Source organism: Pundamilia nyererei, unplaced genomic scaffold (assembly GCF_000239375.1).
Source record: "Pundamilia nyererei isolate P.nyererei 1_Seehausen unplaced genomic scaffold, PunNye1.0 scaffold00130, whole genome shotgun sequence".
NCBI classification, from domain to species: domain Eukaryota; kingdom Metazoa; phylum Chordata; class Actinopteri; order Cichliformes; family Cichlidae; genus Pundamilia; species Pundamilia nyererei.
This window is the reverse complement of record NW_005187531.1, coordinates 297253-324356: the sequence shown is the minus strand read 5'-3', so window position 1 is coordinate 324356 and position 27104 is coordinate 297253. Positions and strand designations below refer to the sequence as shown.

Below are 27104 nucleotides of genomic sequence, written 5' to 3'. Positions count from 1 at the left end.
TGAATGAAATGATTGGTAAAAGTACTACGTTGAAAAAAGATCTTACTGTTTTGTTTGGGTGAGTAAAGCAAATGTTCTCAGAATATATCACAATGATCATATGTTCTGCAACAATGATTAAGTGGAATGAAAATATGTGCAAATACAATGAACTCATGACATCAGATTTGAAAGAATGTCTAGTGGTGTTACAAATGTGATCAAATGTGAGTTTTGTACTGAGAGATTTGAAAATGCACATCTTTAGTTGTGAAAATAGTACCAAACCAATTAAAAAAAACTGTAAGAAGTGGGAAAGCAAAACATCAGGGTCAAGTGGCAACAAACCCCAACAACAGCTGTGCTATTTTAAAGGAGATTTGCCTGTAAAAGTTATTATTATAGTTCAATTGATTTCCATCACAGCTGCAGCTGGCAGCAGAGCCAAAGAGGGGAGAGAAGTGTTATTTTTAAACTGCCAGTAAGACAACAAACCTCTGCTGAGCCCAGCAGCATTATGGGGTCGACACCATAGCACGCTATGACACCTGGAGTGTTTAAAACAGCCTAAAATCTTGGCAACTGTTGTGCTACGATGGCTTGGCTTCCTGTAACCAGATGTGATCAGTAAAAAAATGCACACAAGATTTATCTTTGAGTTTTCTGCTGATATGTTTTCAGAGATAAAGCTGACGCTTGGCACAGTATGTGTAAAGTTGATCAGTCTCCAGTTGTCGTACATAAAGATGGTGTTCGTAATCAGTCAGTAATAATAGAGGAGAAAAGACATTAAAAAAAACACAAGACTGAAAAAAAGAAGATATTCTGTTTCTTGTTGATGTATGAAATTAACACCCAGGCAGCAATATCTCAGTGTTTTGCTATGCAAACCAGACATTCCTATTCATCTGTCGCGCACGTGCACATTGATTGTGTGAGTGAGAGACTAATAGGCACACACACACACACACACACACACGCACACACACATGCGCACACACACACACCCTCCCTCTCTTTCTACAGTCTTATTGCATCAGACAGGATGTGTTGCAGAATGTTCCTTTCATTCAAGTCGATGCTTGTAGCACGGGGATTTCAGATAACCATTTATGAACGGAAAATATGAGGGAAGAGTGATAACGAACTTCAGGGTATGAGAGAAACATAAAAAGAACCGTCAACTAATGTAACAAGTGAAGAATAACTCACCAAATCATTCCACACATGCCTCTTGGCTACACACTTGCTCCACTAACAAAGAAACTTGAGGACAGTTCATTGAGGACATGGAACAAAGGGTCAAAGTTCACAGAAGTCAAAGAACTCTAAAAACATGGATAAGCTGGACTTTCTCACCTCCTTGATGAAAATTATTTTTGGCTACAAGAAACAGAAACACTGGGGTTTACATTAGACTGACGTACATTGACACTCATGGCATGTTGAGGTTGTTATTTTTGCTTTTGATTGACTTGACCACTTGGAATTTAGTCTCACTATAATGACTCCAGTGATTCATTAATTATCAACAGAATAAATCTGGCAGCAGTGAACAAGCTAAAAATCTATATTCTGGTGCTATCTGTACATCTGGTCACATTTACAGACATTTAATTTGGGGCTTTTAATTTTTTCTTTGAATTGTTCTTTTTCGTAAGTGAAATATTTGTAAAGCATACACCTTTAATAACTTAAGAAACAACAACTGGTTGGACAAGTTTGACTTTATTTTGTATTTTTATCAAATCCACACGGGATCAAAAGTATACATAGAGCCTCAAGTATATACACATACACACTTGAATGTGTCTCTTTGCCAGTATAAAAATGATGCTGTTGATCTGATGTGAAGTTAAAGATTTTGGAGGTAGTGTAAGAAGCAAGGAGCAGTAATTCAAAAGCCGCAGCCTACCATTAACTTGAAACAACTACAACACCAACATCACTGTCCACAGTGATGCGAATTTTATACCGGCTTGAAATGAGAAGGTGCTGACCAAGTAAGAAGTCCCTGTTCCAAGTTCGGCATCTTTAAGCTTTACTGAAATTTGACGCTGTCCAGATGAACAAGGCAAATACCATATGGAGAAAAGTGTCTTGATGCGTGCTCAGTCATCCAGGTAAGTACATCTCCTAAAGTTTATTTGTTCGTCTGGACGTAGCGTTTTGTGGGAGAAACGTTTCGTCACTCATCCAAGTGACTTCTTCATTCTCAGTTGACTGCAGGTTTCCCCAATCATATAAACAGGACATTTGCACAATGACTGAAACCAGCACCACTGAATACACAATGGCTGTGAGGTCAGCCATTGTATTAATTGATCATTAATATGCAAATTGTTGTGACCATTGATCAACAACCACTGATCAAAGACAATTGGTCATTGATCAAAGACTTTTCTGGAGAAAGGTTTTAAAGTCAGATGAGATAAAAGTTCATCTATTTGACCACTTTGACATGTTTGGAGGAGTAAAGCTGAAGCTTAGAGACCTGAGAGCTCTGTACGAGCTGTTAAGCACGGCGGTGGCAGCATCGTGCTGTGGGGCTGTTTTTCTGCCAGTGTTATTGATACAATGTACAAAGTGGATAAAATAATGAAGAAATTCTTCTGCATCACTTCAGATCAGATGGTTAAAACTTGAACACAACTTGGTTTTCCAACAAGACAGTGATCTCAAACATGCATCAAAACGTTTTTCTTTCTTTAACTTAACCAGGCTAATATAAGCTGCTGGAAACCAGTACATATAAATGAACTCTGCCAATTCTGCCAAGAAGCACATCAAAGTAGTGGGCAAATATTCAGCCAGAATGATGTCAAAAGCTTGTCGATGGCTTGCTGAGGGACATTTAGACAAATATTAGTGGGGATGTATACATATATTTGATCACGTATGTACACTTTTGACTCCGTTTAAATTCGAGAAAATCCTAAATAAATCCAAACTCCCCATTCCTTTGTTTTTTTAAAGTCATTAAAGATGTAGGCTGTACATTTGCGCCTATTGATGCCCGTCATGTGTACGTAAACTACTGTTCACAACCGTATTTAAAAATTTGTCTACATTAACATGAAAATCATATTTACAGCAATTTATCTCAAGACAAATATAAACCATTCACATTTTATTCATATTTTTTCCGTAATGAATGATTTTATGATCCTTTTCCACTATATTTTTCAATAGAATCAACTTTAGTAAATGACAATACTTATTGTATGTTGCCTTGAATATAATATTGTTAAATATAATAAATAAATATAGTACTAATTTTTAAATATAATATTGTCTTAAATATGATATAATATTGTTAACAGTAAATCCACTAATCAGCTCAATAAAAAAAAGGACTCTACCAGTTCTAAGCTCCTAGTATTTTTGTTTGTTGACCACTGGCTGGAAAGGCCATGTGAAAAGATATTTTTATGTACTTCTAATGTTCCCACACTGAGGGAATAGCATCTCTAGAGACATTTTCCCAGGAAGCGGCAGTTGGATCACAGTCCGTACTGTGCTCGTGCAATTCTGAAGTTGTCTTAAATACATTTAAGACAATATTTAGTTACACAAAGCAGCACACGACCTGTTTTTCCAGCCATTCCTGACATCACAGGAGTTTCCAGCATAAATAAGTTTTATCCTTTAAACTGACGACAGTGCTCGCCACAGACCAATCTACTTTTTTTTCATCGTTGATGCAGAAAAACAATGTTCCCTTGTTACCATCAGTCTCTTTGTGAGAGCAATTTGTGGCCAGTCCAGGTTTATGTTGGTTATATTAGAAAGATGATTAAGACCCCCTTTTTGGGAACTGCACGTCAGTGTTTACCTTGGCTTTATATTTCATTTCATTTCATTTCATTTCTAAAATCTAGATAATCTGATTGTGTGAATCAGGCTCGCAGCAAACAGCGGATCTTTTGGCCTCTTTATATATAGAGTGAATTACAGGGTGCATTAAACACTGAATGTGGAAATGTTCACATTGTTCACAAAAAGATGAGTGAATAACGAACTCCAATAAAACAAATAACAAAAAACAAAGAGATGAGACTCGCTTCAGCAGCAGGTGAGCTGTGATGAAACCAAGCTGGCTTTTCTGTGGGCAGAAAAATTGGATTTACGTTCATTTAACTGTAATAAAAGACAACACTTTTATTAAAACCCAGAGCGAGACTGTCTTCTTACTCTGGGGGTTACTTTACTTTCCATACATAATGGGAAACCTCTCTCAGAGCTCCATTCATTAAATTTATATATAATAAATTTTAAGCAGAGGGCTAACAAACAAAACAAAACTATTTTGGTGGTGCTCAGGCTCAGTGACAGGATTGGCACCTCTTTCCACAGACTGGTGCAAACAGTCCAACCATATTATAGAAAAAGGGCAAATGGATTACATTTCAAAACAGCTTCAACTAGTAAGATTATGAAGCAACTCATACAGTCAATTTGCTTGCAATAATGACTTCCTATAATAATTTCCTAGGGATCAATAAAGTATTCTGATTCCTATAAATTAAATACATTTCTTCTCAGCGATCATTTTGTGGTGCAAACATGCTTACTCATTTCTAATTTCATCCAAATCCCCTCTGCTCATAGCTTTTTTTCTTTCTTTTTTTCAAACTCTGTGTGTGTCTAACAGCTTGACACCCAAATGCGGCTGGTGTTTAATGGTGTAGGATATCATGAAAATAAAACATCGGCCTGTGCTGATGGTAAACATCCATCAGCACTGGAGTCTCTCGAGAAGTGCGTCAGCACTGTCAGCAGAGCGAGTTGGAAGAAGGAAAAACTGTGTCCAGCAGTAACTTTGTTTTACAATGAATCACTGATTGGGGGGGGATTATATTCAATTACCCTAAATTTCCTTCTGGATAATCTAACGCTGGCACCGCAGCCATGTTTTCCCGAAACTGGGCCCCAAGGGGAGAACTATCAGCCCCAGATGGTAACAAAGCCGGAGAGGCTGGAGCACGAGTAGCAAATAGCAGTGTTGTGCCACAGCTTATACTGTAATGGCTCATTAGCATCAGAGCAGTCGTGCACTGCCACAAGTTGACATTGATGATTGCTGCCATTGTGAGTCTGTATGTTAAGGGCCTTTCAAGAAACCCAAGAAGGTCGCTTTCTGGTCAAAAGTCAAAGCCCAAATGCCTGACATCTCAGGAGGGTGGGGGATGGGGGCATGAAAGGCTCTGTCCTCAAAAGATTGGAGTTTGGTGTAGAGGGATGCAGAGTATCTGTATCTTTATCTGTGGAAAGCAGAATCCAGGCTGGGGTGCAGGGGAGGAGAAGATCAGATAAACACTGGGGAACAAGATCACATAAGGGATTTAGAGGTGAGGAGAAGGATTTTACTGGAGATTCGGGACCTGACTGTGAGCCAGTGCATGATGGTGATAAGCTGGTGAGGAGAAAAGCCTTTTTAAAGTTGCAGTACACCATCATATTAATTAATATTCTTCTAAGTGCTTATAGGGTGGAGATGGCAGCACAGTTAACTTGGGTTCCTTTCTTTGCAGCGTTCCTTTCTTACTCTGACAGGTTTTCTTTCAGATTGAAAAAGAATAAATATAAAAATAAATTCAAGGTCTTTTTTAGATGTTTACAACTTGCTGCACCTGCAGCCTGTGACGGCTGCACAGGTAGTTCAGCTGTCAAAAGAAGGTTTGCCGTGTCTCGAGGCACAGTATCAAGAGTGTGGAGGGAAAACCAGAAGATACGCAGTTATAAGAGACTCGACTATAGCAAGACTGGTATCTGCTCCTTTGGGCGAGGAGGAGCACATCACCACCAGCAGGGTCCTCATGTGCATGTTTCTGGCCAAACTCTCAGAAACAGACCCCATGAGGGTGGCACCACATCCTTTTACTGGGACTCTCAGCTCAACATGACATATAGTTCATGTGCTGTACAATGCAGCCCTCTAGTGGTTACAAAGACAAAGGCCAAGCGAGACATAAAAACAGGAATGCTGCTCACCCTGCTCCGGTTTCTGTTTACTGTTTATTTCTGTGCGCTGCACTTGATCATTATGTACATCCTGTAACCGTAAACAGAACTGAAAAGAACAACATGAACAGAATTTTTACACAGCTTAAGTAATATTTGAACAGGAGACAGGCAAACACATAACTTACAGTACTCTGTATCCAACTCTGAGCTCCTCCATACATACCACAAGTTCAAACAACACACATCCACTGACGACAATATAGAGGTTAGCTTTTTAACATAGCTGTAAGATCGCAGATTCAGTCAGCGAGGGAGCCTATGAGGGTTATTTCACATGTAGGTCCTCAGTGTAAATAAAGCATAGACACATACTACACACTTCTCATATCTTGTAAAACGACAAAGAAAGCAGTCACCTCCAGATTAAAGTTCAGTATTTTCAGCCTGAGACCCGGAGTCTTGTTCGACGGCCCAGTCAACACTTGTTTTGGGATCCTTTCGGGGTCCTCAGCCAGCTAATGAAACCACACCTCACATAATTCTCTTACGCTGGTCAGAAGTCAGTCAGCATCCTTAATGCAGATGAACAAACTGGACGAATGAAATCCAGGGAAATGACAGTATGATGCCAACAGAAAATCACCTTTGACCTTACTATGCAAATCAGAGAGCATGAAGACAGTTAACAGTGTCAGGATCTTCAACTGCTCATGAGCATGAGAAGGTAAACACTTGGCTCAATTTGTGTGTGAAGAATAAACCTAAACAGCCTAAAATGTTTCACCCTGAAACAGCTTAAACTGTTTCTGGGGATCGTGTAGGAACATATTAGTGTTTTGTGAAAACCTCATGTGCTTGAAAGAAATTGATCATTGCCTCTCTAGTTATTGCATATTTTATCGTTTTCTCCACTTTGCTCTGAAATGATGAGATGCTTTTAGCTCTAAGAACTGATTTTGTGAATAATTGCACGTAAAAAGGGGCCAAATGCATCCAAAATCAGCAAATGTTTGTGTTAGGTTAGTACACATCAGCTGCAGCATCTACTGCTGTTCACTACTTCTAATGCATACCCCATTCTTTTATGCTGATTATGAATAAACGTGTAGCAAATGAAGTAAAAAGTAAACAAAACAAATCAATAAAAAGTAAATCAGTGTTTTGATGAAACACAGTATGATCTGCCTGACGTGAAACAGTGATATACAGTAAACAGAACTCTTATTGCGTTCTTGATGGTTTGCATTTAAGCACATTAGTGTCACTTCTGTGGTTCAGAGATTACCCCACCCAGTCTCAACCTTACAACTACCTCCCTAATTTAATGCAGGCTCCCCTCTAGAACAGCTCTGACTCATCAGAGCATCAAGATGGGATGTTTTGGGGTGTCTTACAAACTCTGGCACTGGGACAGAGGCAAATCTTTTGAGTCCTCTGGTTGTGTGGAGGCGTCTGTTAGAGTGCGTCCCATGGATCCTTGATCAGACGTGGGGGATCTGGGGAGTCTGAAGGATAGGTGTGATGTTAAGGGCGTCACATTCTCATGAACTGCCTGATGTTTCCCAGCAGAGAGCTGCACTGTGATCAGATTTCCTTTACCTGCCAGTGGTTTTTACTGTTTTGGCTGACGACTGTGTTTGACAGACATTAAAAGTCTTTAAGACAACAGCCTCAAAGTCCTGAACTCTTTCTCACGAGCAGATTGAATTTGAACCAATATTTTAAAGACAAACAAAGCGATTTAATAAATTAATTCATGGATTGCCTTCCTTGAGAGCTGCACCGATTCGATTCATCAGTTTGTGCTTTCACAGAGATGTAAAGCAAAAATATATTATTATATGAGTGAGTGTGCGAGGCCTCAAGGTGCTTCATGTAAGGAACTGTACATGTGCTAATGCTAAAACATACAATCCCCAGTTCCCCACAAGGCTTCAGGATATCAGACACACCAATTCTTATTAAACCTCTTCATAACAAAACCATTCCACATGATATCATATATGTCACATAACAAGTCAAGTTATTGTGTTACTGGTTTTTTTTAACTAATTTTGTTTCCTCAGCTACACTCAGCAGACGACATCTTCAAGGTGAAACTCGACCTCTGATCAAGATTTTCTAATCCAATCACCTCCAAACAGCCTATTTTAACTTGACACTGCTGTTTGTGTTTGTTATTTATAGGGACATTAAATAGTGTGAAAACTGAATTTGATATGACGGAACTGATCTTGAATTCAGTGTTCGCTCACAGTACAAAAAAAATGGCTTGAATGCTGTTAAATGCTTGTTGTGCCTCACAGACTTCTTCATGCTCCAAAGCTCTCGCAAAGAGCAGTCTGACAAATGTTTGCTCAGTTTATTCTCGCGCGTTTCTTTTTCCAGATCAACAGCTCTCACCTTGTTTTGATCCGTCTCTTTGACGTCCCAGTGATTTTTAATTTTTTGAATGGGATGGTTCATACATACAGTATGGATATTAGAGCTACAGAGAGTCAGCTGTTCGTCTGAGCTTCTAGTCCGGGCACGGGAGGCTGTTCTATAGCCTGTCATCACTCAAGTTCTGCGTTTTTGTTGCAAGAAGAGAGACACGAGTTAAAGCATGGGTATAAAGGCAGATGTTGCAGGGTGTGGCTGCAGTATGCGGACAAGAGGTGGTAACACTGTAAGGGTTAGATGATGGAATCAGCAGGGACATCATCTCCTCCTCCTTAAGTCCCCTTACGTTTTATTCAGTAGAGAGGCTTTTGTCCTTGGGTCTCAAATTCTGACCAGGCATCATTTAGTTCCATGAAAATCATCTTGGCATATTGTTCGTATGGTTGTCCCGTCGCCTACGAAGTAGGAGAGAAAAAACACAATAGTTATGAACCCATAAGTAAAGCATATTTGAGACATGTTGGCCTTTTGGGATTCCCACTTCATTTGTCTCTCATTCATAGCTTGCTTTACTCGAGCATTATGTCAACATGCTACAATGTAGCTGCCATCACCAGTGTGTGAATGTGTGTGTGAATGGGTGGATGACTGGTTGTGTAAAGCGCTTTGGGGTCCTTAGGGACTAGAAAAGCGCTATACAAATACAGGCCATTTACATTATATTATTCACTGTTACAGAAAATTCAGGTAAGACACTAACTTGTCTTTCAGTGCTGAGAGTCAGGAAGTATACCCCACTCTTTCTATGATACACACACATCCCTGCATGGATGGATGTTTACAGGTATAACTTGAATCACATGTTTAATTCTGATAAGAGTCCATGTTAAGCCAAGCTGCGTTGTTTTAGTGGGTGCAGTGGGAAAGGCCCTGCCTAATGCTTCAGCTGACCACATGGTAGCTGCTGTACTGCATAGCTGTATCTTTAAGTGGATTACAAGGAAAGCTGTGGCCTGGCTTGGCTTGGCTTGAGAGTCTGAGAGTGACGCACTCTCCGCTAACAGACTCTTCACTTCACAGAGTAAAGTGCAGAGCTTCAGATATCTTTGTATTTCATTATATTGTCCACACGCTCACACATACTTTTAGTTTGGTTTGGTTGTTTTCTTGTTGCAACATCATATATGCAAAAACTTCATCCTCCAGCACTTTGAACACACAGACACTACTGTGTGTGTGTGTGTGTGTGTGTGTGTGTGTGTGTGTGTGTGTGTGTGTGTGTGTGTGTGTGTGTCTAAATTTATGTGATCGGTCTGTTCATTTTAAATTTGCATGTCTGTGTGTGCATGACTCAGTACTTGGCCAAACTTTAGCTGTTAGATAGATGTCCTCAAATTTGACCCTAGAATATTTTTCGTATAAAGGTTCGTAGGTCATCTTGCGGCAAAACAACCCAAAGCATCACCCCTCCACCACCGTGCTTATCAGTTGCTATGAGTATGAGCTGTTTGTGGTGATACACTGTGTTTGATTTTGCCAGATATTGCGTTGTACTTTATATATCTTTTTTCTGATACAGAATTTCTCTGACCACTGCATGGTCTGAGTTTGGGATGAATTTGGTTGGGTGTCTCCTTCTGTGGCATTGTGTTAACACACATGGATGACTCAGACCAGCAAACGGGCAGAACGTCTTGTTACACACAGGTGCTCAAACTTGTTGATGACCATTTACTCAAGCAAATGATTATCAGCATCTGGCTGCTACTTACCCCTTTAATTCTTATAGAAGCAATAGGAGTTGTACTTAGTTTTTTACAGAACGGCACAAAGTGCTGTCAAATCTTTCCTTTTCCATCCCTGTATATGCATGCTTGTGAGGAATTATGTTTTTCTTTTAAAACCAGTTTTTATTTTCATTATCATTTTCATGTCACAACATGGCCACATCACATCCAGAATTGCTTATAATCAGGGGTGCACATAAGTGGTCCGCAGGGGCGCATGCGCTGTCAAAATAAAAGATGCGCACCAGATAAGAAGTTGCAACGCGCGTTTGCGTACATAAGATTTTCTGGAGGAGGACAGACATTTGTTTAGAACTCTTAAAGATGTTGAAGAAGCTCCTTTAAGCAATTACTTTGGTGTTCCTCCACCTCCAAAGAAATGTCAGAAGGAGTCCAAACTGCAAAAGAAGCGCATATTCTCGGAAAAGTGGTTGTAGGAGGTGAGCTGGCTTCAAACAATGCACAGAGAGGTGGTGCAGAATGTGCCGTGAAAATCCCACTCTAGCAGACAAAAACAATGCCTTTTATATGTACGCAAACACGCGTTGCAACTTCTTGTCTGGTGCGCGTCTTTTATTTTGACAGCGAATTCGCACCTGCAGACCACTTATGTGCACCCCTGCTTATAAGCCTGATATAAGGAGAAGAAAGTGAAAATAAAGACAGTCTCTATTTTTTCATCTGACTTTACCTTCAGTTGCTTTTAAGTAAAGAATGTCTCATTATTGCATTTGATTTATTCTGTACATATGGATATGCCTCCTATTACTGCATCCATACAGGAAGCATAAAGATCCCATTCATCACAAATTCTGTCTCACCTTATCTGGGTGAACAACCAGGACTGCTTTGCGATAGACCTTCTTGACCTGCTCTGGAGTAACCAGGTCAGCCATGCCCACAGGCTTCCAGCGTGTCTCTCCTTCCCAAAGCACAGTGTGCATGGTGGAGAGCAGAGCACGGATGTTACGCTCTTTCCCCTCTATCCAGTCCAGAATCTAGGGCACAGAAGAGGGAGGCAGAGGAGGGGAGCCAATAACCAGTGAGGACCTGATTTGAAACAATTATTAGCATAACTGCTTTCAGTAGTTCTGGCTCTGGTTTTATCTAAAAAAAAAAAAAAAGCTTTTAAAGGAGCAATTAGATGAACCAAAATTTGGTCATGGGAGACCTACATTGGACGCTTCATTAACTCTGAAATAAACAGAAAAAGTTTAACAGCCAAAGGTTTTCGAGTACATTATCCTACTTTTGGGAATCACTGAACTGCTTCTGTTGAGCTACACTGGATAAACAGGCGACCACCACCAAGCGAAATGTCATCAAAAACTAATTGTAATCAGACACAATGAACCAAAACTTATTAGTTCAACTTCATTAGTTTCAAACAAACAGCTCATGCCTTTAGTTTCTCAGGGTCCATTTCTTTGGCCATCTCCTCCTTCCTCATCTCTGCTATAGTCCTGGGCCCTTTCTTCTCTTTGGTCCCCGCAAAGCCCTGAGCAGACAGCAGGTCGTCAAAGTTGGCATCCGAGGGTTTGGGCTTCGGACCTGACAAAGAGGCAGACAAACACAAAGACAGAATACATACTTGTTAAGCAACAAATGTACTAATTACTATACGGTGAGCTGAAGAACAATGTATGTGTGCACAGCATGAAAATCTTAATGGATAAAAAAATGCGGCACTGTCTCTAAATGTTTGCAGATATTTTGTTAAACATTTAACTTTAAAAATCAAACAAAAAAACCTTAAAACCTTCAAAATGCTCACAATTCTTAATAAAAATTTTAAACCTTATATTTTGAAATATAAGTTAAGTGTAATCTCTATTTTGTTTTAAAAGAAAAATGTCCTTTTATGTGAAATATACCCCAACTGACCAGCCACAACATTTGGAGCGTAACAATGAGCCTGTCGAGCTTACCCATCCCAGCCTGTGCTTTTCCCCCTGCGCTGGGTGAGCCTCCTCCCATTGCGGAGAAGCTAACATTGTAATTGGGGCGATTCTGGGGCGATGTGTGCGGCATGGAAGTGTGGCTGGGGCTGGGCTTTGGCTGCGGAGCAGGACCCTGTCCTTGCGGTTGCCACCCTCCACCACTTCCACCAGCCTGCCACGAGGGGAAAGTGCCTCCTGCGTGGGGCTGCCAGGCTCCTGTGTGCTGGGGAGATGGCGGAGGCCTCGATGGGGAGCCCATTGGAGGAAAGGGAGGGGCCGTTCCAGTAGGGGTGGTGGGCTTGCTCGAGAAGCCAGAGCCTCCTGATCAAAAGGACAGAGATTATGGCATGCGAGGTAGTAGCAAAAATACTAAGAACTTAGGAGCATTACCAGCGTCTCACCTCCAAGGCTTCCCCCCAGGTTGCCAATATCAGCGAATGGGTCCAGAGTGTTTGGCTTGGTTTGGTGGGTGGGGGTGCTGTGGACTGAGCCAGTGGGACTGGTAGTGGCTGACCGACTGCCCATACCAAAACCTCCTGAATGAATCGGCCATCAGCAAAGCAGGAAAAATAAACGACACTGATGCCAACGTGTTTTACAAACAGTGTGGTATCTGCTTGTATGTATGTGTGGCTGTGTGCTTGGGAGAACCTGTGCTCGTGGTAGCAGGTCTGTTCCAGTCCCATGCTCCCATGGCGTTTTGCTGCTGAATGTTGACAGTAGGGGTGGCGGGTGGGACGGGGGAACTCCGACCTGTTGAAGCACATAACCATCGGTCACGGGCGGAGCACACGGAAAATGGGAATTGAAGGACACGAAAACATTAAGCCAAATAAAATAACAACAGAACTGAGCTTCAGAGATCTGTTGTTTCGTGGGTGTGGAAACAAAATTTATAGTTGCTAACTAAAAATTGTCCACAGAAGACTGAAGCCAGAAGGCTCTTCTTCATGCACACATCATGCCCTAAATCCTCAAAGTATAAAAAGTGTAAACCTGAAGTTAAGAAAAACTGTTTTGTCATGTTTAAAGTTGAAAATACTGACTGCGAGCTGAGGAAAAGATTACTAGTAGGAGCTTGTGCTGGAGTTGAAAAATCAAGCTGCGCAATCCCTATGGAGTGGCAATAAGATGACCTGCAAACACTTCACATACAGCATGCAAACTCGTGAATTACAAATCATACATTACATGAGCAATACAAGAAAAATGTGCGAGTAAGCTAAAAATGGATATATACTCAGCAGTCGTGTTTGGGTGTCAGTTTAAATAGACGCACAGATGAAGGGAAATTATCGTAGTGGCATCTTGCAAATATCTGAAAACATGCCTTACCCTAATTTGGTTCAGGCTCTTGAAATGCTTTAAGTGCACCCAAAACGATGGTTTGGGAAAATGTTCAGCAGAGCAGCAAGTAGCATGCCTTACCGAGGCTTGTAGGCTGCAGGGTGGGTGATGGTGAGCGAGCAGCATGCAGGAAAGGGTCTGGCTGCCCCACTTTACCTGGTCCGAGGAATGAACCCATCACGTCCTGAGGTTTAGGCATCGGACCCGTCCCAAAAGGATCAAATGCTGAGGAGAACCATCCACCAGTGTTATTGTATATATGTAAATTGCAAGAGTAATTGTGCCTATTTGAAGTCTAGTTTTAGGTTGGACCTAAAAGGAAATGCTTTTTCAAACTTCTCACCTGGTGGGGCAGGTGATGGGCATGGTGAGGCAGTGTTGGGGGCAACTTTGTGTGGAGTGGACTGGGCAGATGGAGGCTCGCTGGTTGACTGAGGTGGGCCCCCGAACAAGTCCCCTAGGAGGTCAGTGGTTGCAGCTGCTGTAGATGGGGGCTTAGATGACGGGCGGTTGACCTCGTCACCATCGAGGCCGAGAAGATCGACTTCCTCGGCGGGAGCAGGGGTGGCAGAAGTGGGAGCTGGGAGGTCAGGTTTCTGATGGGCTGCACTGGCATTGCTTTGCTGGCTGGAGAGAGAAAGCATTTCATCATCCGATGGCTCGCTCTCCTCGCCACGTACCCGACCGTCTGGACCTCCGTGGGACCGACTTGGCTCTGAAAATGATGAGATGGGAAAAACAGAAAAGAGTATCATGAGAAAGACACATCAATCACGAACAAAGCAATGACTGAAGAGATAACAAAGCAGACAAAGGGAATTAATTTGAGGTTCAGATATAAAGGGACAAGAGTGAAGCAGAGGATGATGGTAAACTACGCAGGTCATTGCTTCTACAGCCAGAACAGCTATTTGTGCTACGAGGTTGCAAACATACACACAGTCTGCAAATAAATTCTAGCTAGTAGTTGCTAGTTGGAGAAAACGTCTTAAATGTGATACATTTCAACGTAAAAGAATATGATATAAAAAAAAAAAAGAAGCTTGTACATGGGATTAAACAGCTGTATAAATCAAAAGCAATATTTCACTTTGGTAGAACATTTTAACGTTGGATTTGTTTACTCCCCAGGCACGTTTTCCCTTTATTTCCTTTTGGGACTATGAGTTTTCCCCTCTAGTTCTCCATATCCATAAAAAAAACCCTTAAAAACCTGTCTCTGTATGCCCAGGAAAAAAAATGCTGGCATACATGTTATGGAAATTGTGTTAAAAGACTGGTGTTTATACAAGACACAGGACAAAATATTTCTACCAAAATGATACATCATGGGCTACAAGAATGGGCTAAATTTCAATTCAATCAATGCAAATCACAGTTGGAAACCACCAAATGGATTTTCCAATAACAAAAAATCTTCCTGGGTAGAGCATGAGTGAATTGAAGCAAACCCTGGGTAACTACGCTCACAGTATAGTTCCTCTAGCAGGTCTGTGATCTCCTCTACCGTCTTACCCTCAAGATCCAAGCCCTCCATCTCATCTTGCAGGGACAAAAATGAGTCACATTAGTTTTTATGACTATGTGTTAATGTAAATTGATTAGCCACAACAATAAAACCACTAACATTGCTATTGGAAATATTTCCAAACATCCGTATGATGAGGTGAGGGAGATCTTCACAATATTAGGCAAATGGCTTTAATGTCGTGCTGGCTGGTTCATAAATATTAAAATAAGTCATAAAAAAAATTAGTAGCAAGTTCTCTTTGCCTAATCTTTATTTTGGTACCAGGTAAACTTACGTAAAGTCAATCCAGGTGTGGGGTTAGAGTTTGTTATTAAGGTTAATGTAGCATTATAATTGGTTTTAGGAAAAGGTATGATTACAAATTGTAAAGGCTAACAAAACAAGCAAGCAAAAATGCCAACTAAAAACATTTTCAATACAAAATTCCACATTGCTTGTTAGTCAAGCTAACTGCTAATTTGCTAGCAGCTAACCCATTTTGCTTCAGCATTTTCAGTTCTTAGCTAAAGATTTTTAGTTTAGATAAGATAAGATAAGACAAGATAAGATAAGATAAGACTATTGATCCCACAACAGGGAAATTTTTGCATTAATTTAATTATGTTGGTAGTTTTAAACAAAGCAGTAAATGTTTGATTCTAAACTTAACATCTGATTTGAGTTTTTAAAAAAGGAAAACTTAATGTGTCGTATTTTATAGACTGAACACCAGTTGTTGCCCCAGTGAAACCCTCCCATTTTTACCAGCAATCGCCAGTGCATCCTGATGTTCCTGGTGGCCAGAGAAGAGCACATTTGGGCTCAAGTCTTTACAAGGAAACTGTTCCCATGGTGGTGTCAGGTCTTTCTGTTTGTCCACCCCTTCCACTTCCACTTCCAATATCACATGGAAGAGCTGGGGATATTTCTCTGGAGAGTCACAGGCATCGAGCTCTGGTCTGAGAGGAAAATCAATATGTGTGAGAAAGAAAATTGAGATGGTAAAACAATCAACAGAGTGGAAGTCTAGCAATATTATTTTTTATAGTGAGAAACCAGAATTCCCCGATTTTTGTAAGAGATTTTCCTTACTTGTTAAACTTTAACATAGTGGTTCCAGGAGTGATGAAGCCAGTGTGGAACTGAATCTGGAAGATCTGTGTGTTGGATACCTAACACAAGCAGGAACAAAGATAATTGTTGGTTACATTATATTTTATCAGCACTCTCCTGCAGTCAGTTACCCCTTACCTGTTGTTCTGCAATGTTTTTAGGTGTTATGTTCAAGTTTTGCATGTGATAAATCTTTGTCATGTAATAAAATAGAAGCAGGTGAAATAAGAAAATCCAGTAAAAGAAACAAAATAAAAGGAAAAATGTTCAAGAAAAAAAAGACAAGCCCACTTTAACCATTTTAGCTGAATGGATTTTTAATTATTTTGTACTCTTGATCTAGGTTTTAGTACTAATGTGCTATATAGCAAAATAATGAAGTCATTAAGCTACATATGCACATATTATTATAATGCAACGCATGGTGATGTACACCTATGTGCCAATAATCTGTCATAAGATTACTGAAAGACAATAATACCCAGATGAAACACCTGGACCAAACTAAACCAAAAATAGCATAAATAGTGCATAAATGCTTCTTGCAGCAGTGATGAGTGAGTAAATCTGCATATTTCTATAAATGAAGTAAATCATTAAGTCAAAAACCTTCATCCAGCTTCTTCTTGTCTTAAACAATGTAACAATGAGACACAACAAGCTGTTGAAGCTACCTGAAACTCTACAATGGCTTATACTTTAGCATGATCTTATCACCGCAATCGTTCCAATACTGTCACTGTGACTTAGTTGGAGTTTGCTGCTTGCTAGTTTGATTGAGATGTTGATTTTATCGACATTTTATCTTATAAAGCAGACTAAGCAGAAGCATACCTTGGCCTGCAGTCGTCCTCCAATGGTTGACCTCATGTGGTAGACTGAAACCACAACATCTCCTTGTACGCTTACACCCAGAGGGAAAACTACCTTGCCGTCCTGGACCCTGTGCTCTCTAGGCGTGCAGAGAAGGTGCAGCAAAGTGTAATTGTGAGGGAAAGTGTTACAGAGTGAGAAAAAGGAAGGGGATATAATGACACTTTGATTACTTTCATTCATATCATACTCAGCATAAAATCTCTGAGACATTTCTATTCCAATACAGAACTGCAACGCTACCGTGCTCTCTGCGGTTCAATGCTGTCGAATTTTTTATTAATCTCGCTAATGTTACTTACCTCATCCTTTCATACTCCTGTGCAGTGGTGAAGATCTTCGTCTCTCCAATGAGAACGTCACAGAAAGGTCGACAGCCACTACGCTGCTTGTTGAAACAGGGGATGGGACTCATAGTGAGGGCCTTGATCACCAAGGGCTTGGAGTGGGGTAGGCTAGGCTTCTCTGATACCATGCTACATACATAGCCTATGTACCTGCAGGCAGAGAAAACAAAAACAGCAGTTTTCAATTTTCAGCACTCTGAATGATGCATTAATTGTCACTTGTGAGGAGACGCTTGCACAACCATCGACTGTTAGCTTCTACAAGTATGGCAGGCGGACTCGTGGTTCTTCTTGCCCAGCAATCAAGAGTTTATGTTTATGCTGAGACAACTAATAACTGTTGGCTTCAGTGATGGCTGTATGTATATTTCAACATGTTATGCCTGCAACAGCATATGATCTGAAACTGTGCTCTTCTTCTTAAGTGTGAAAGTGTTTTGACCTCATTTAATATGTGATTCTTTATTAGAAGTGGTAAATGTTCATTATCTATGAAAAATAGACTGCAGATTTATTAGACATTGAAGAATGTAACATCAGCAGAACCAAAGGACGACAACCGAGCACAAGGCTCCCACTTTTCTTCTTCTCTTTCTGTCACATTCACATCCCAATGTTCACTGATGCAAACCTGCGGTGTGAAGGCCAGAGGCCAGAACCTGGTCTTTTGGCGCTGAGCAGCTGCATGGCAGGAACTGGATTATTGAAGAGGTGGCAGAAGCAGAACATGGCACAGACCAAAACACCTGAAGGAGCGCGACCATCCTGAAAACCCAAAAGAAAGATAAAATTACATGTACATCTTATCATAACCGCAATTTGAGCCACTGGGGATTTTTTCTTTTGAATAAACACACGTATTATTTTTCTATGAGTCTATTCATACATATGAACTGACTCTGAGTTCATTTCAGGTTACATGGATACTGTAACACTGTTGTTAACTGAGGTGAAAACACAGCTTTTTAAAAAAAGGAAGGGTTTCGTGAAGATTATGCAAGAAGGAGCAGTTTGCCAAGGCAAAGCCAAACCCACAATGACTTGGTAATAACATGCCCCAGCACATGCCAGTCTATAGTAGTCATGTCACTGAATTCCAATGAACAGAAACTCAGTTTCTATTGAAAAAGTCAGATATGGTTGAATTCCCAAATGTGTCTAATGCAAGTGGCTGATATTGCTAAAGTGTGATGATCCACGCACTAAAAGTGCCTTTCATCCAATAAGCCTAAATAGGACACCAAAGAATACACCATTCTGCAATAAGCATAATAAGATGACTTCTATCATTTTTACTGAACATCACAGACCAAAATGCAAAAATGAAATATTCTTCTTCTTTGCTTTTCATTTTCTTTTCAGTACCACCTGCTAAGTAACAACAGTGAGGAAGCTCACACGGCTGAATAATAGAGACCACCAGAGCAGTCTGAAGAGCTCCGAGCGGGAATGTATTTGGAGAAAAAAAACTGTTACTCCAGCATCAAGGATTGGCAACAGCCGTTGAAGAGGAAGAGGAGATATCTGATCTGGGTGGTAACATAGCCTTTATCTGGAAGAATGATCCCTTTTGCAAAACTGTTTTGATTTATGTTAAAGTGAATTGTTAAATGTTGTCATTTTTATGCTTACCATCTCTACATTGTTTTAACTCTGTGATGAAAGGAATTCTTTTATCCCCCTCCCCAGCCTCTCGAGGTTCTGGGGGGATGTAGTGTTTTATTGCAGATACATCCTATCTGGAAGAGCTGTTTCTTGTGGTGTTGCTTCCTGCTTTTATGACCCTTTTGGTCAGCAGGAGGTCACACACACACATTCTCACATGCATACAGATGTTTACACACACACACACATATATACATACAGTTCCTTGCCTTAGAACCATTTGGGGGGTTTTACGTGGGTGGTGCTTTTGCTGTGATGTGTATTGTGTGAACTGTCGTCCCAATAAAAGGCAGCAAGCGGAAGCCGTCGTTGGGGTCATTTTGTGATAGATACCAACGACGCCTCCCTTGCAAGTAAATCGATCGATCGCTGACTGTCTTGTTTTCTTCATGATGAATAAGTCTCTAAACCAGCGGGGCTTGTGGAAACACAGACCCAACAATTTATGTAGATGTGGAAAAAGAAGGTGAGTCATGTTTGGAAATCTGTTGAGCAGTTGTTGTAGCATTTAACAACTTCAGACTTTAGAGATCCGTGTCTTGGAAGCACTTCATTTGATGTGAAAGCAAAGTTGACATGTAATCAATGATGCCAATATCATTGTTGAGCAAAATGTTTTGGAAGGGCAACAAAAAGATTCTGACACTAAATATGCTTCGGTCTATTTCAGACTCTCTGCTTTGATTCAAAAGTGGGTCACAGGACATCAAACAGCTCAAAAATTAACGGATGTGTTGTGGGACCAACAAAAACAAGTCCCTTTACATAACAATCAAAAGTACCTCACTATGTACTTGTTTTTCATGGGAGAATGATTAGTAATAATTTCATATGAATCCTTAATAAATTCAACTATACAAAGGAGGATGAAGAATTTAATATAGGGCTAATGTATGTGCATCTCCTTACCGAGCATGTGATTACACAGACGTTCTTGGGATTCTGTTTCAGCCAGTTGTACATGTTTTTGCACACAGCGAACAGGTTGTGGAGGCTGGGTGCTTGGCGTGAAGGCCAATTACACTCTGAAACCTGTATTGAAGTAGATGCCAGGAATAAAAGGAGGGAGAAGGAAAGGGATTCCAGCAAAAAGAAAAAAAGGAGGCAGATCAGAGAGATAAAAGGGCAGGAAAGGGTTGGGGAAAAAGGAACAGAGGAGAGGAAAGGGGAGTGGTGGAAGTTAGTAACAGCACTGCAGCAGCAGAGCAACACAACAGACCAGTTGCCATGATGAGTCATCTGCTAAAGATACAGTGACTTCACAATGCAGACAGGGGGCCAGCTTCACCATGTTAACAACAAAGCATGACTCCTAACAAGCCTGACTCCTTAGCTCCCACATGTGCCTTCTATGCAGTAATAGGAAACCTAGCTGCGGAAATGTCTCGATGCTGAAAGATAAGCATAACCATAAAAGCAAAATAAGATACAATAAACTGTGTGTTCCAAATGTGGTAATTTAGCCGTAACACAAATTAAATTCTGAATAATGAAATGAGTGCTGAAATACCAAAAACTGCAGTTTCAGGAACAGCCAGATGAGGTTGATCGCTGCTAGCTGCTTATTAGGCCTTGCATCAGTTAATTTGCATCATTACACTGGATTTCTCAAAGGTGTTTGAAGTTTTGTTGTATTTTGTGAGATTTTTTTTTTGAGTAATTATTCAACTTGCTGCAGGGTTAATTGTATATTTAAAAAAAACTATCCTGTTTTGTTATTTTGGTAAGAGTAAAATTCTACCATTTATTTATGTGTTAGCACAAATTAGCAAGTACTGATGTCATGTGTGATGCAGCCATGCTCTGGTTTTGTTAGCCATCTAGCTTGTAAAAAAACTTTCCACCTTCTTGTCGAAATGTAGTCAGTTCTGGCTTCTAAAAAACCAAATGGTGACTGCCAAATTGACAGGTTATACACAAACCAGCTGATGACACTGGATACTTCATATACTGTTTGAACAACAATTTTATGAAACTCAAAAAATTATTCTCAGTTTAAAAAAAGAAAGAAAAAATGTACTTTTTTAGCATTAAACTAATGACTAGGAATAGGACTCAAGTACCGGCTGTTGCAGAGAGTTGGTTCACAGTAGTTCAATGAAATTGTTTATCTACTTATGCTTATTGATTGTGCTTATCGGTTCCTCTTGCACTTGTGCTGATATCAGTTTTTGTGCTGGAGGAGAAAAACTGCGGTGCAGTCTAAAGCGTTGATATGGACATTCATTTTATTTTTATCACACAAAAGGACGAGAGCTCAATGGTAATGGCAAACTGCATTCAGGACAGAAACATCTGAATTATGGTGCTAAAACAACTTCAGCTCTTTTTAAGTACCTGCACAGAAAGCATGTTAACACTAAGGCAGCTAAGAATCCAGGCTGATGTTAAAAGTGAGCAACTGCTGACCCCAGCCTAGTAGCCAGACCCTGAACTTCCACAGGTAACAAACTGATGGCCTGTCATGCTGCAGTCTTCATTTCTACCTGTTCATGATTCTAAAGTAGACTCATGAGACAATGCATTTTAGGTCATTTTACTGAAAACCTTGAAATATTTAAGTAACGTACTGCATTACCTTTATGCAAAATATTCTATGTAATATTGTGTTACCACAAAATTAACACTGATTACAACAAGGAGAGAAAATACCTGCAATTCGCACAAACATTTAACCACACAGCATGCAATTAATTTGCCTGAATGTAATGCGGTTGATATTCTGCTTAGTGATGGTGGTAACTCTCAAAGCAGAGCCATTGAGAACCCAATGAGAACCTATAAGAGATTCAATAAGGAATCAAATGAATAATCCATACAATTAGTGATCCGGTAATGAAATCGGAATCCTTAGCTATTACAGACCTGATAAAAAAAGCAAAATGAAACTTTTCTCTGGGTGGTTTGAGTCTATCAAGGAACAATCACGCCTAAAACTGTAATTAAGCCCTCCTATTTCCCTTCTATGTTTATAAAATGAAGAGTGCGAAAAAGGTGGAGCAACCACTACATGAGTAACAGCTTCATCGAGATCCATGGGCTACAGTCACACTCACCCTGTTGGAGAATTTGGCCCCACGGTAGTTACGCTGTGATAGGTTGAAAACAGTGTAGTGGTCCGCATGCCGGCTGTCAAGAAAAGAGCGGATGTCTTCGACATGGTTCTGGTAGCCAATCTGCACCGACTCAACTGGATAGGTCATCACTGAAAAAAACAAAGTTTGACATGTTCACATCCATCCATTCGCTTCCGCTTATCCTTTTCAGGGTCGTGGGGGGTGCTGGAGCCTATCCCAGCTGTCATAGGGCGAGAGGCGGGGTACACCCTGGACAGGTCGCCAGTCTGTCACAGGGCCAACACACAGGGACAGACAACCATTCGCACTCACATTCATACCTAGTGACAATTTGGATTATCCAATTAACCTATCCCCACAAGCTGCATGTCTTTGGACGGTGGGAGGAAGCCGGAGTACCCGGAGGGAACCCACGCAAACTCCGCACAGAAAGACCCCGGCCTGATGTTGGAACTGAACTCAGGACCTTCTTGCTGTGCGGCAACAGTGCTAACCACCGTGCCACCGTGCCGCCATGTTCACATGTACAGTGCAATTAAGACAAACTCAGTCATGACAGAGACCATTTTAACAGAACTCTAAACAGTCTCGTTCAAAACTAAGCACAGCCTATAAATCAGCAGCTTGTAGAACCTCCTTTAGCAGCAATAACATTTCAGCCATAATTTTGTGGATTTGCTTGTGTACGTAGGAACATTGCTGTTTCTGTTGTATGACCCAATTTCAACCAAGCATTAAATGTCAGAGATGGCCTCACACGTGACTCTAGAATACTTTTACCTAATTCACCACTATTCTTTAAGGTTTCTATGGTTGATGTAATTAAATCCTGTACAACCTGCATGAAATTCTTCTTGAGATGACATGATGCGATCAAGTAAGAGTGGTTAGTTGCCTGGATTCGCGATATCATGAGATCACGCGAGATTTCAGTCCACCAGAAAATCACTGGGGTTAGAAGAAAAGCGCACACCTTGTGTATGCCATTGCTATTTATTGTGGTTTTACCTGTCAAGGACAAAAACGTAAAGAAAATTCTGTATCAAACCTTGTAATCATACCTTTCCTACTTTTTCTTGACTCCTTGAATTTAAAATAATCATGAAAAGGATTTCCACGTAAATAAATATCTTTCTATTAGCATTAAGTACTTTTGTTGGGCTAACATAATTTGCATGGATTGGATCAGTTCAATGAAATTATGATGGACTTAACTCCAGTAAATAAGTTGATTTATCATTAATTAATTAAGTTGGTCCAACCCTAGTATGTTACACATTGGAATAACAGAATTGAATAACACTAAAATAAAGCAATTTAATCGATTTTTTTTTTATGTTCATTCAAAGAGTTTTTTTCAGTGAGTGCCAGTCTTTAAACATGCTAACCGAGACCTGTAGAATCCAAAACATAACTCTGAGAATTGTACAGTCTGACCTGGAGTGAATTTTCCATGACCCCCGCTCCTGGGAAGACTGTGGTATTGTGTTAAAGCACACCAGACCATCAAACTGATCACAAATTCCACTTTTACGGAGGTGCTCACACTTGCTGATGTTCAGTTAATTAAGTACATGGCTGCTACTTACTGTCTTAATTCCTATGGAAGCAGTAAGAGTGTGCTTAGTTTTTCACAGGACTACAGAAGGGTTCTGTGAAAACTTTTCATTTCTACATAACTGTCTTTTTACCCACTGTGGAGTACAGGATTGCAAAAAGGTGAGCTGAGTAGCTCTGCACTCCAGCATGACTACCATGGGATATAAAGCCCTCGAGTGACAAATGTCTGACTGACTTTGCCTTTTAAAGGGCACATTGCTGCCCAATCAAAAAACTGGAAAACAGTCCAAGTAACATTGTTAAAGTTCATCTATCTACACACATGCGTATATACAATGCCCATTCGCTAGAAATACATTTACCTATGATCCGTGATGTTATGTAGGCAATGTCCAGCTCTCCTTTGGTATAACTGTAAGGAAAAAAGAAATCTTTGAAAACACGTTTTATTACATCATATATGTAAAACCAATATCCACTGTCCACAAGCATCTCAATAAATGTTTAAAATATAAGTTGTAGTAGGCTTTACAAAATCACCTTGCTTTTGTATTTCTGTGATTTAGATATGAAATGTTAGAGATTCATAATGACTGTTTCTGTGCATTTAGCTACCAAGACAAAATGATGCATATATAAAAAGTTAGTATAAGAATATCCAGCATCCAAAAAGGTTGATCCACCTTTCTGTCATTCACAGGTTGAACTGCATTACAGGCATATCCAAGTGATTAACTTCAACAGGCTTTAGAGCTGTTATCTTGTTCGGGCTCACCACTCTAGGCTGAACTGCCTGGGATCAAAGAAATACCATATGTGAATTCTTCAATTGAGCAGCACTGCCTTTCATTGCCAAATGTAGCTCTGCCATATGGACCTTTTTTTTTTTTTTCGACTGTGGGGGCAGCTGTGGTGCACTCACATACAAGCAGTCCACTAGTGCTCCAGCACAGCAGTGGTGGAAACACGTACTAATGAAACACTGCCAAAAAGGCTCAGGGTGGGGTTAGAGTGAGAGACGAAAATTTGTTTTTGGACAAATGACTCACAAAAAGAAAATCTCACAACTGACAGCAGCAGAGGAAGGCTCAGCTCACTGTAGTTGCATTTATCTTTCAAGACAGGTTTGTAGGCTAATGCGAATTAAATTGAGTTGGCTTGTTGCCTACTGTGTAAATCCTGCAAGCTAGGCCTAGCTGGGACTGTCATCTCCGTGTGATCATGGAGGAGTGCCATATGGGCCTGCTGCAGTCCTAGACCTGGTTATGTAATGCAGTCCTTCTCAGCTAGACTGCTAAATGAGTCATGGGTTTTTCTGTAAACAAACCAAGCGTACCATATCACGTGAATGTGTCCTTTGATTTAGGCCGTTTGTGTAGTTTAGCCTTAAAAAAAAAAATGTAACTGCTAATATACTACAATATAACAGACAAACAACCTTAATTAAATCCAACAGTGAGGGCATTGCATGTAAGTCCTGTATAATGAGGTAATTGGGCCACAATTGAAGCTTCTATTTTGATCTCAGAGTGTTTGTTGTTCCCAGAGTGGAAAAGCAGAGTCAACGTTTGACCGATTTAATGTGGAAAAAAAGGTCAGTTTTATCTTTACATTATACTTTTATTAGTAAATCGGGTCTGGGAGATCAGAAAGGTGACATTTCTGCTGGATATTAACACTTCTGTGTGTGTGTACATATGTGTGGTTTTTCTTATTTCTATGCTGAATAATACATCTATTACCATGGAAACAGGTACACAATTATGAGCCAACTAAACTGTGTGTAATAGAGAAACGCATCTCCAGTATGAAAAATAAAAAATATTGTATTAATGTGCAATCTGAACACCCCCCAACTAGCTAATAACAATAACACCACTATCAACACCTGACAAGACCAATTTAAAAACGGTAACGACCAGCTGATTCCAGCTGTGGTGGAGCGTTGATCTAATTACTGTGGAGATGCTAAATGCCAGCAGATGTTTTTTCAGACTGCTATAAAAAATGTCTTGTCAGTCCTTTGTGTTACACAAAGACATTTGATAAAAGCTGTTGATATGCAGTCGATATTAGAGCGCACAATCAAAAACAAGCCCATGTCTAACAGACAGGAAGTTAAAAGATAATGACGAGACTGGTGCAATTTCCTCTTGCTGGAAAATGATTAGATACATTTTGATGTAAATTGCACATAAATAGTCAGAAGGTTTGATTTTGGACTCAGACTTTGTTTAATCTGCCACTGAATCCCTTTTTTTTCCCACCAAGTGGGCAATTTATCTAAAGGTAGTCAGTCTAGCAAGTGTGTGACTAATAATTTGAAGGACTCACTTCTAAAATTGTGGTTTACCAAGATACTAATCATGCTAGCTCATTAAGATAACATAATGCTTATTCATTATTAACTTATCATCCCTGTACGGATGTTAGTATTTCATACCATTAATATATCATTCCACATCTTAGTTTTCTCTCATATGTATACTGTTACAATGGGGGATGTTTCAATTAAACATAGAGTTTCAAATAAAGAGGGCATTTATTTAGTGTCCAAATAAGCCCTGTGAGCCACATTTGAGACTGCTTGGTTTCAGACATAGACAGTGTTAAACATGGAGGTAGTGACGTCACCCACTGGTTTTGGACTTTACATTCTGAGTTTCAGGTTTGGCTAAAGCTCAGACATTTTGCTTCAGCTATGGACATTGCCATCCCCAACCTTTTTTGCACCATGGACTGGTTTATGTCCGACAATATTTTCACAGCCTTTAAGGTATCGTGGACAAATACAACAAATAAAATCAGTCCCGGAACCAAAAAAAAGAAGATTTATTGTGAGAGTTGTAGCACCCAAGCCTCAACTCTCACGGCCCGGTACCAAATGACTCACGGACCGTGAGAGTTGAGGACCGCTGCCTTAAGGCACACGGTGCTGGCTATAAGCACAGAAGCCCCACCCACCTTCTGTTCAAACCTCCTGTTTGTGAGTATCAGCCAATTAGAAGAAAGATGTCTACAAAAGTGAGGCGAAAGAGAACTAAAGCACTTTTTACTATTGTACTGATGGCAGCAACAGATCTCTAAAACATTGGGACAGGGGACAGAAGGCTGGAATGGTAAGGGGTACTAATAAGAAACAGTTGGAGAAACATTTTGCAACTAATTAGGTTATTTGGTAACAGGCTGGTAATAAGACTGGGTATAAAAGGATCATATTACCAAGGCAGAGTTTCTGAGAAGTAAAGATAGACAGATGTTTACCAATCTGCAAAAATTGTAAAACATTTTCAGAAACATATCAGAATATTGTTCCTTGATGTAAAAGTACTTTATCTTTTTCAGAACACAGTAGCTGAACATCCGAATCAAAAAGATTCAGAGAATCCCGACAAATCTCTTTAAATGACAAGGCTGAAAATCAGTTCTTCGGGCCGATGATTTTTCTCTGGGTCAGAGGTTGTTTGAAATGGACTGAAAGTGAAAAACTGTTTAGTGAATATGAAACACATTGTTGATACATCTTTCAGACTTAAAAGGAGAGAGACTATCTGGCT

At 40.2% G+C, this 27104-nt stretch overlaps 1 protein-coding gene across 3 annotated transcripts in view; it reads right to left on the bottom strand.

Moving 5' to 3' along the window:
* Positions 1-6560: 6560 nt before the first annotated feature.
* Positions 6561-27104, bottom strand: part of dnajc6 (DnaJ (Hsp40) homolog, subfamily C, member 6) — a 33289-nt gene continuing 12745 nt past the window's right edge. The window contains exons 3-19 of one of the 3 annotated variants that reach the window (XM_013913405.1): positions 23910-23959; positions 21967-22115; positions 19820-19942; positions 17877-18010; positions 17201-17395; positions 16860-16977; positions 16005-16084; positions 15678-15871; positions 14918-14944; positions 13746-14117; positions 13484-13627; positions 12707-12808; positions 12457-12591; positions 12044-12376; positions 11518-11666; positions 10937-11113; positions 6561-8783 (exon numbers count right to left, since the gene is read on the bottom strand). In XM_013913405.1, coding sequence (XP_013768859.1) covers positions 8682-8783; positions 10937-11113; positions 11518-11666; positions 12044-12376; positions 12457-12591; positions 12707-12808; positions 13484-13627; positions 13746-14117; positions 14918-14944; positions 15678-15871; positions 16005-16084; positions 16860-16977; positions 17201-17395; positions 17877-18010; positions 19820-19942; positions 21967-22115; positions 23910-23959 — 2584 coding nt within the window. In that variant the 3' untranslated portion in view covers positions 6561-8681. The remainder of the gene's footprint in view (positions 8784-10936; positions 11114-11517; positions 11667-12043; positions 12377-12456; positions 12592-12706; positions 12809-13483; positions 13628-13745; positions 14118-14917; positions 14945-15677; positions 15872-16004; positions 16085-16859; positions 16978-17200; positions 17396-17876; positions 18011-19819; positions 19943-21966; positions 22116-23909; positions 23960-27104) is intronic. The other 2 variants (XM_005743281.2, XM_013913406.1) reach the window with 2 other exon arrangements.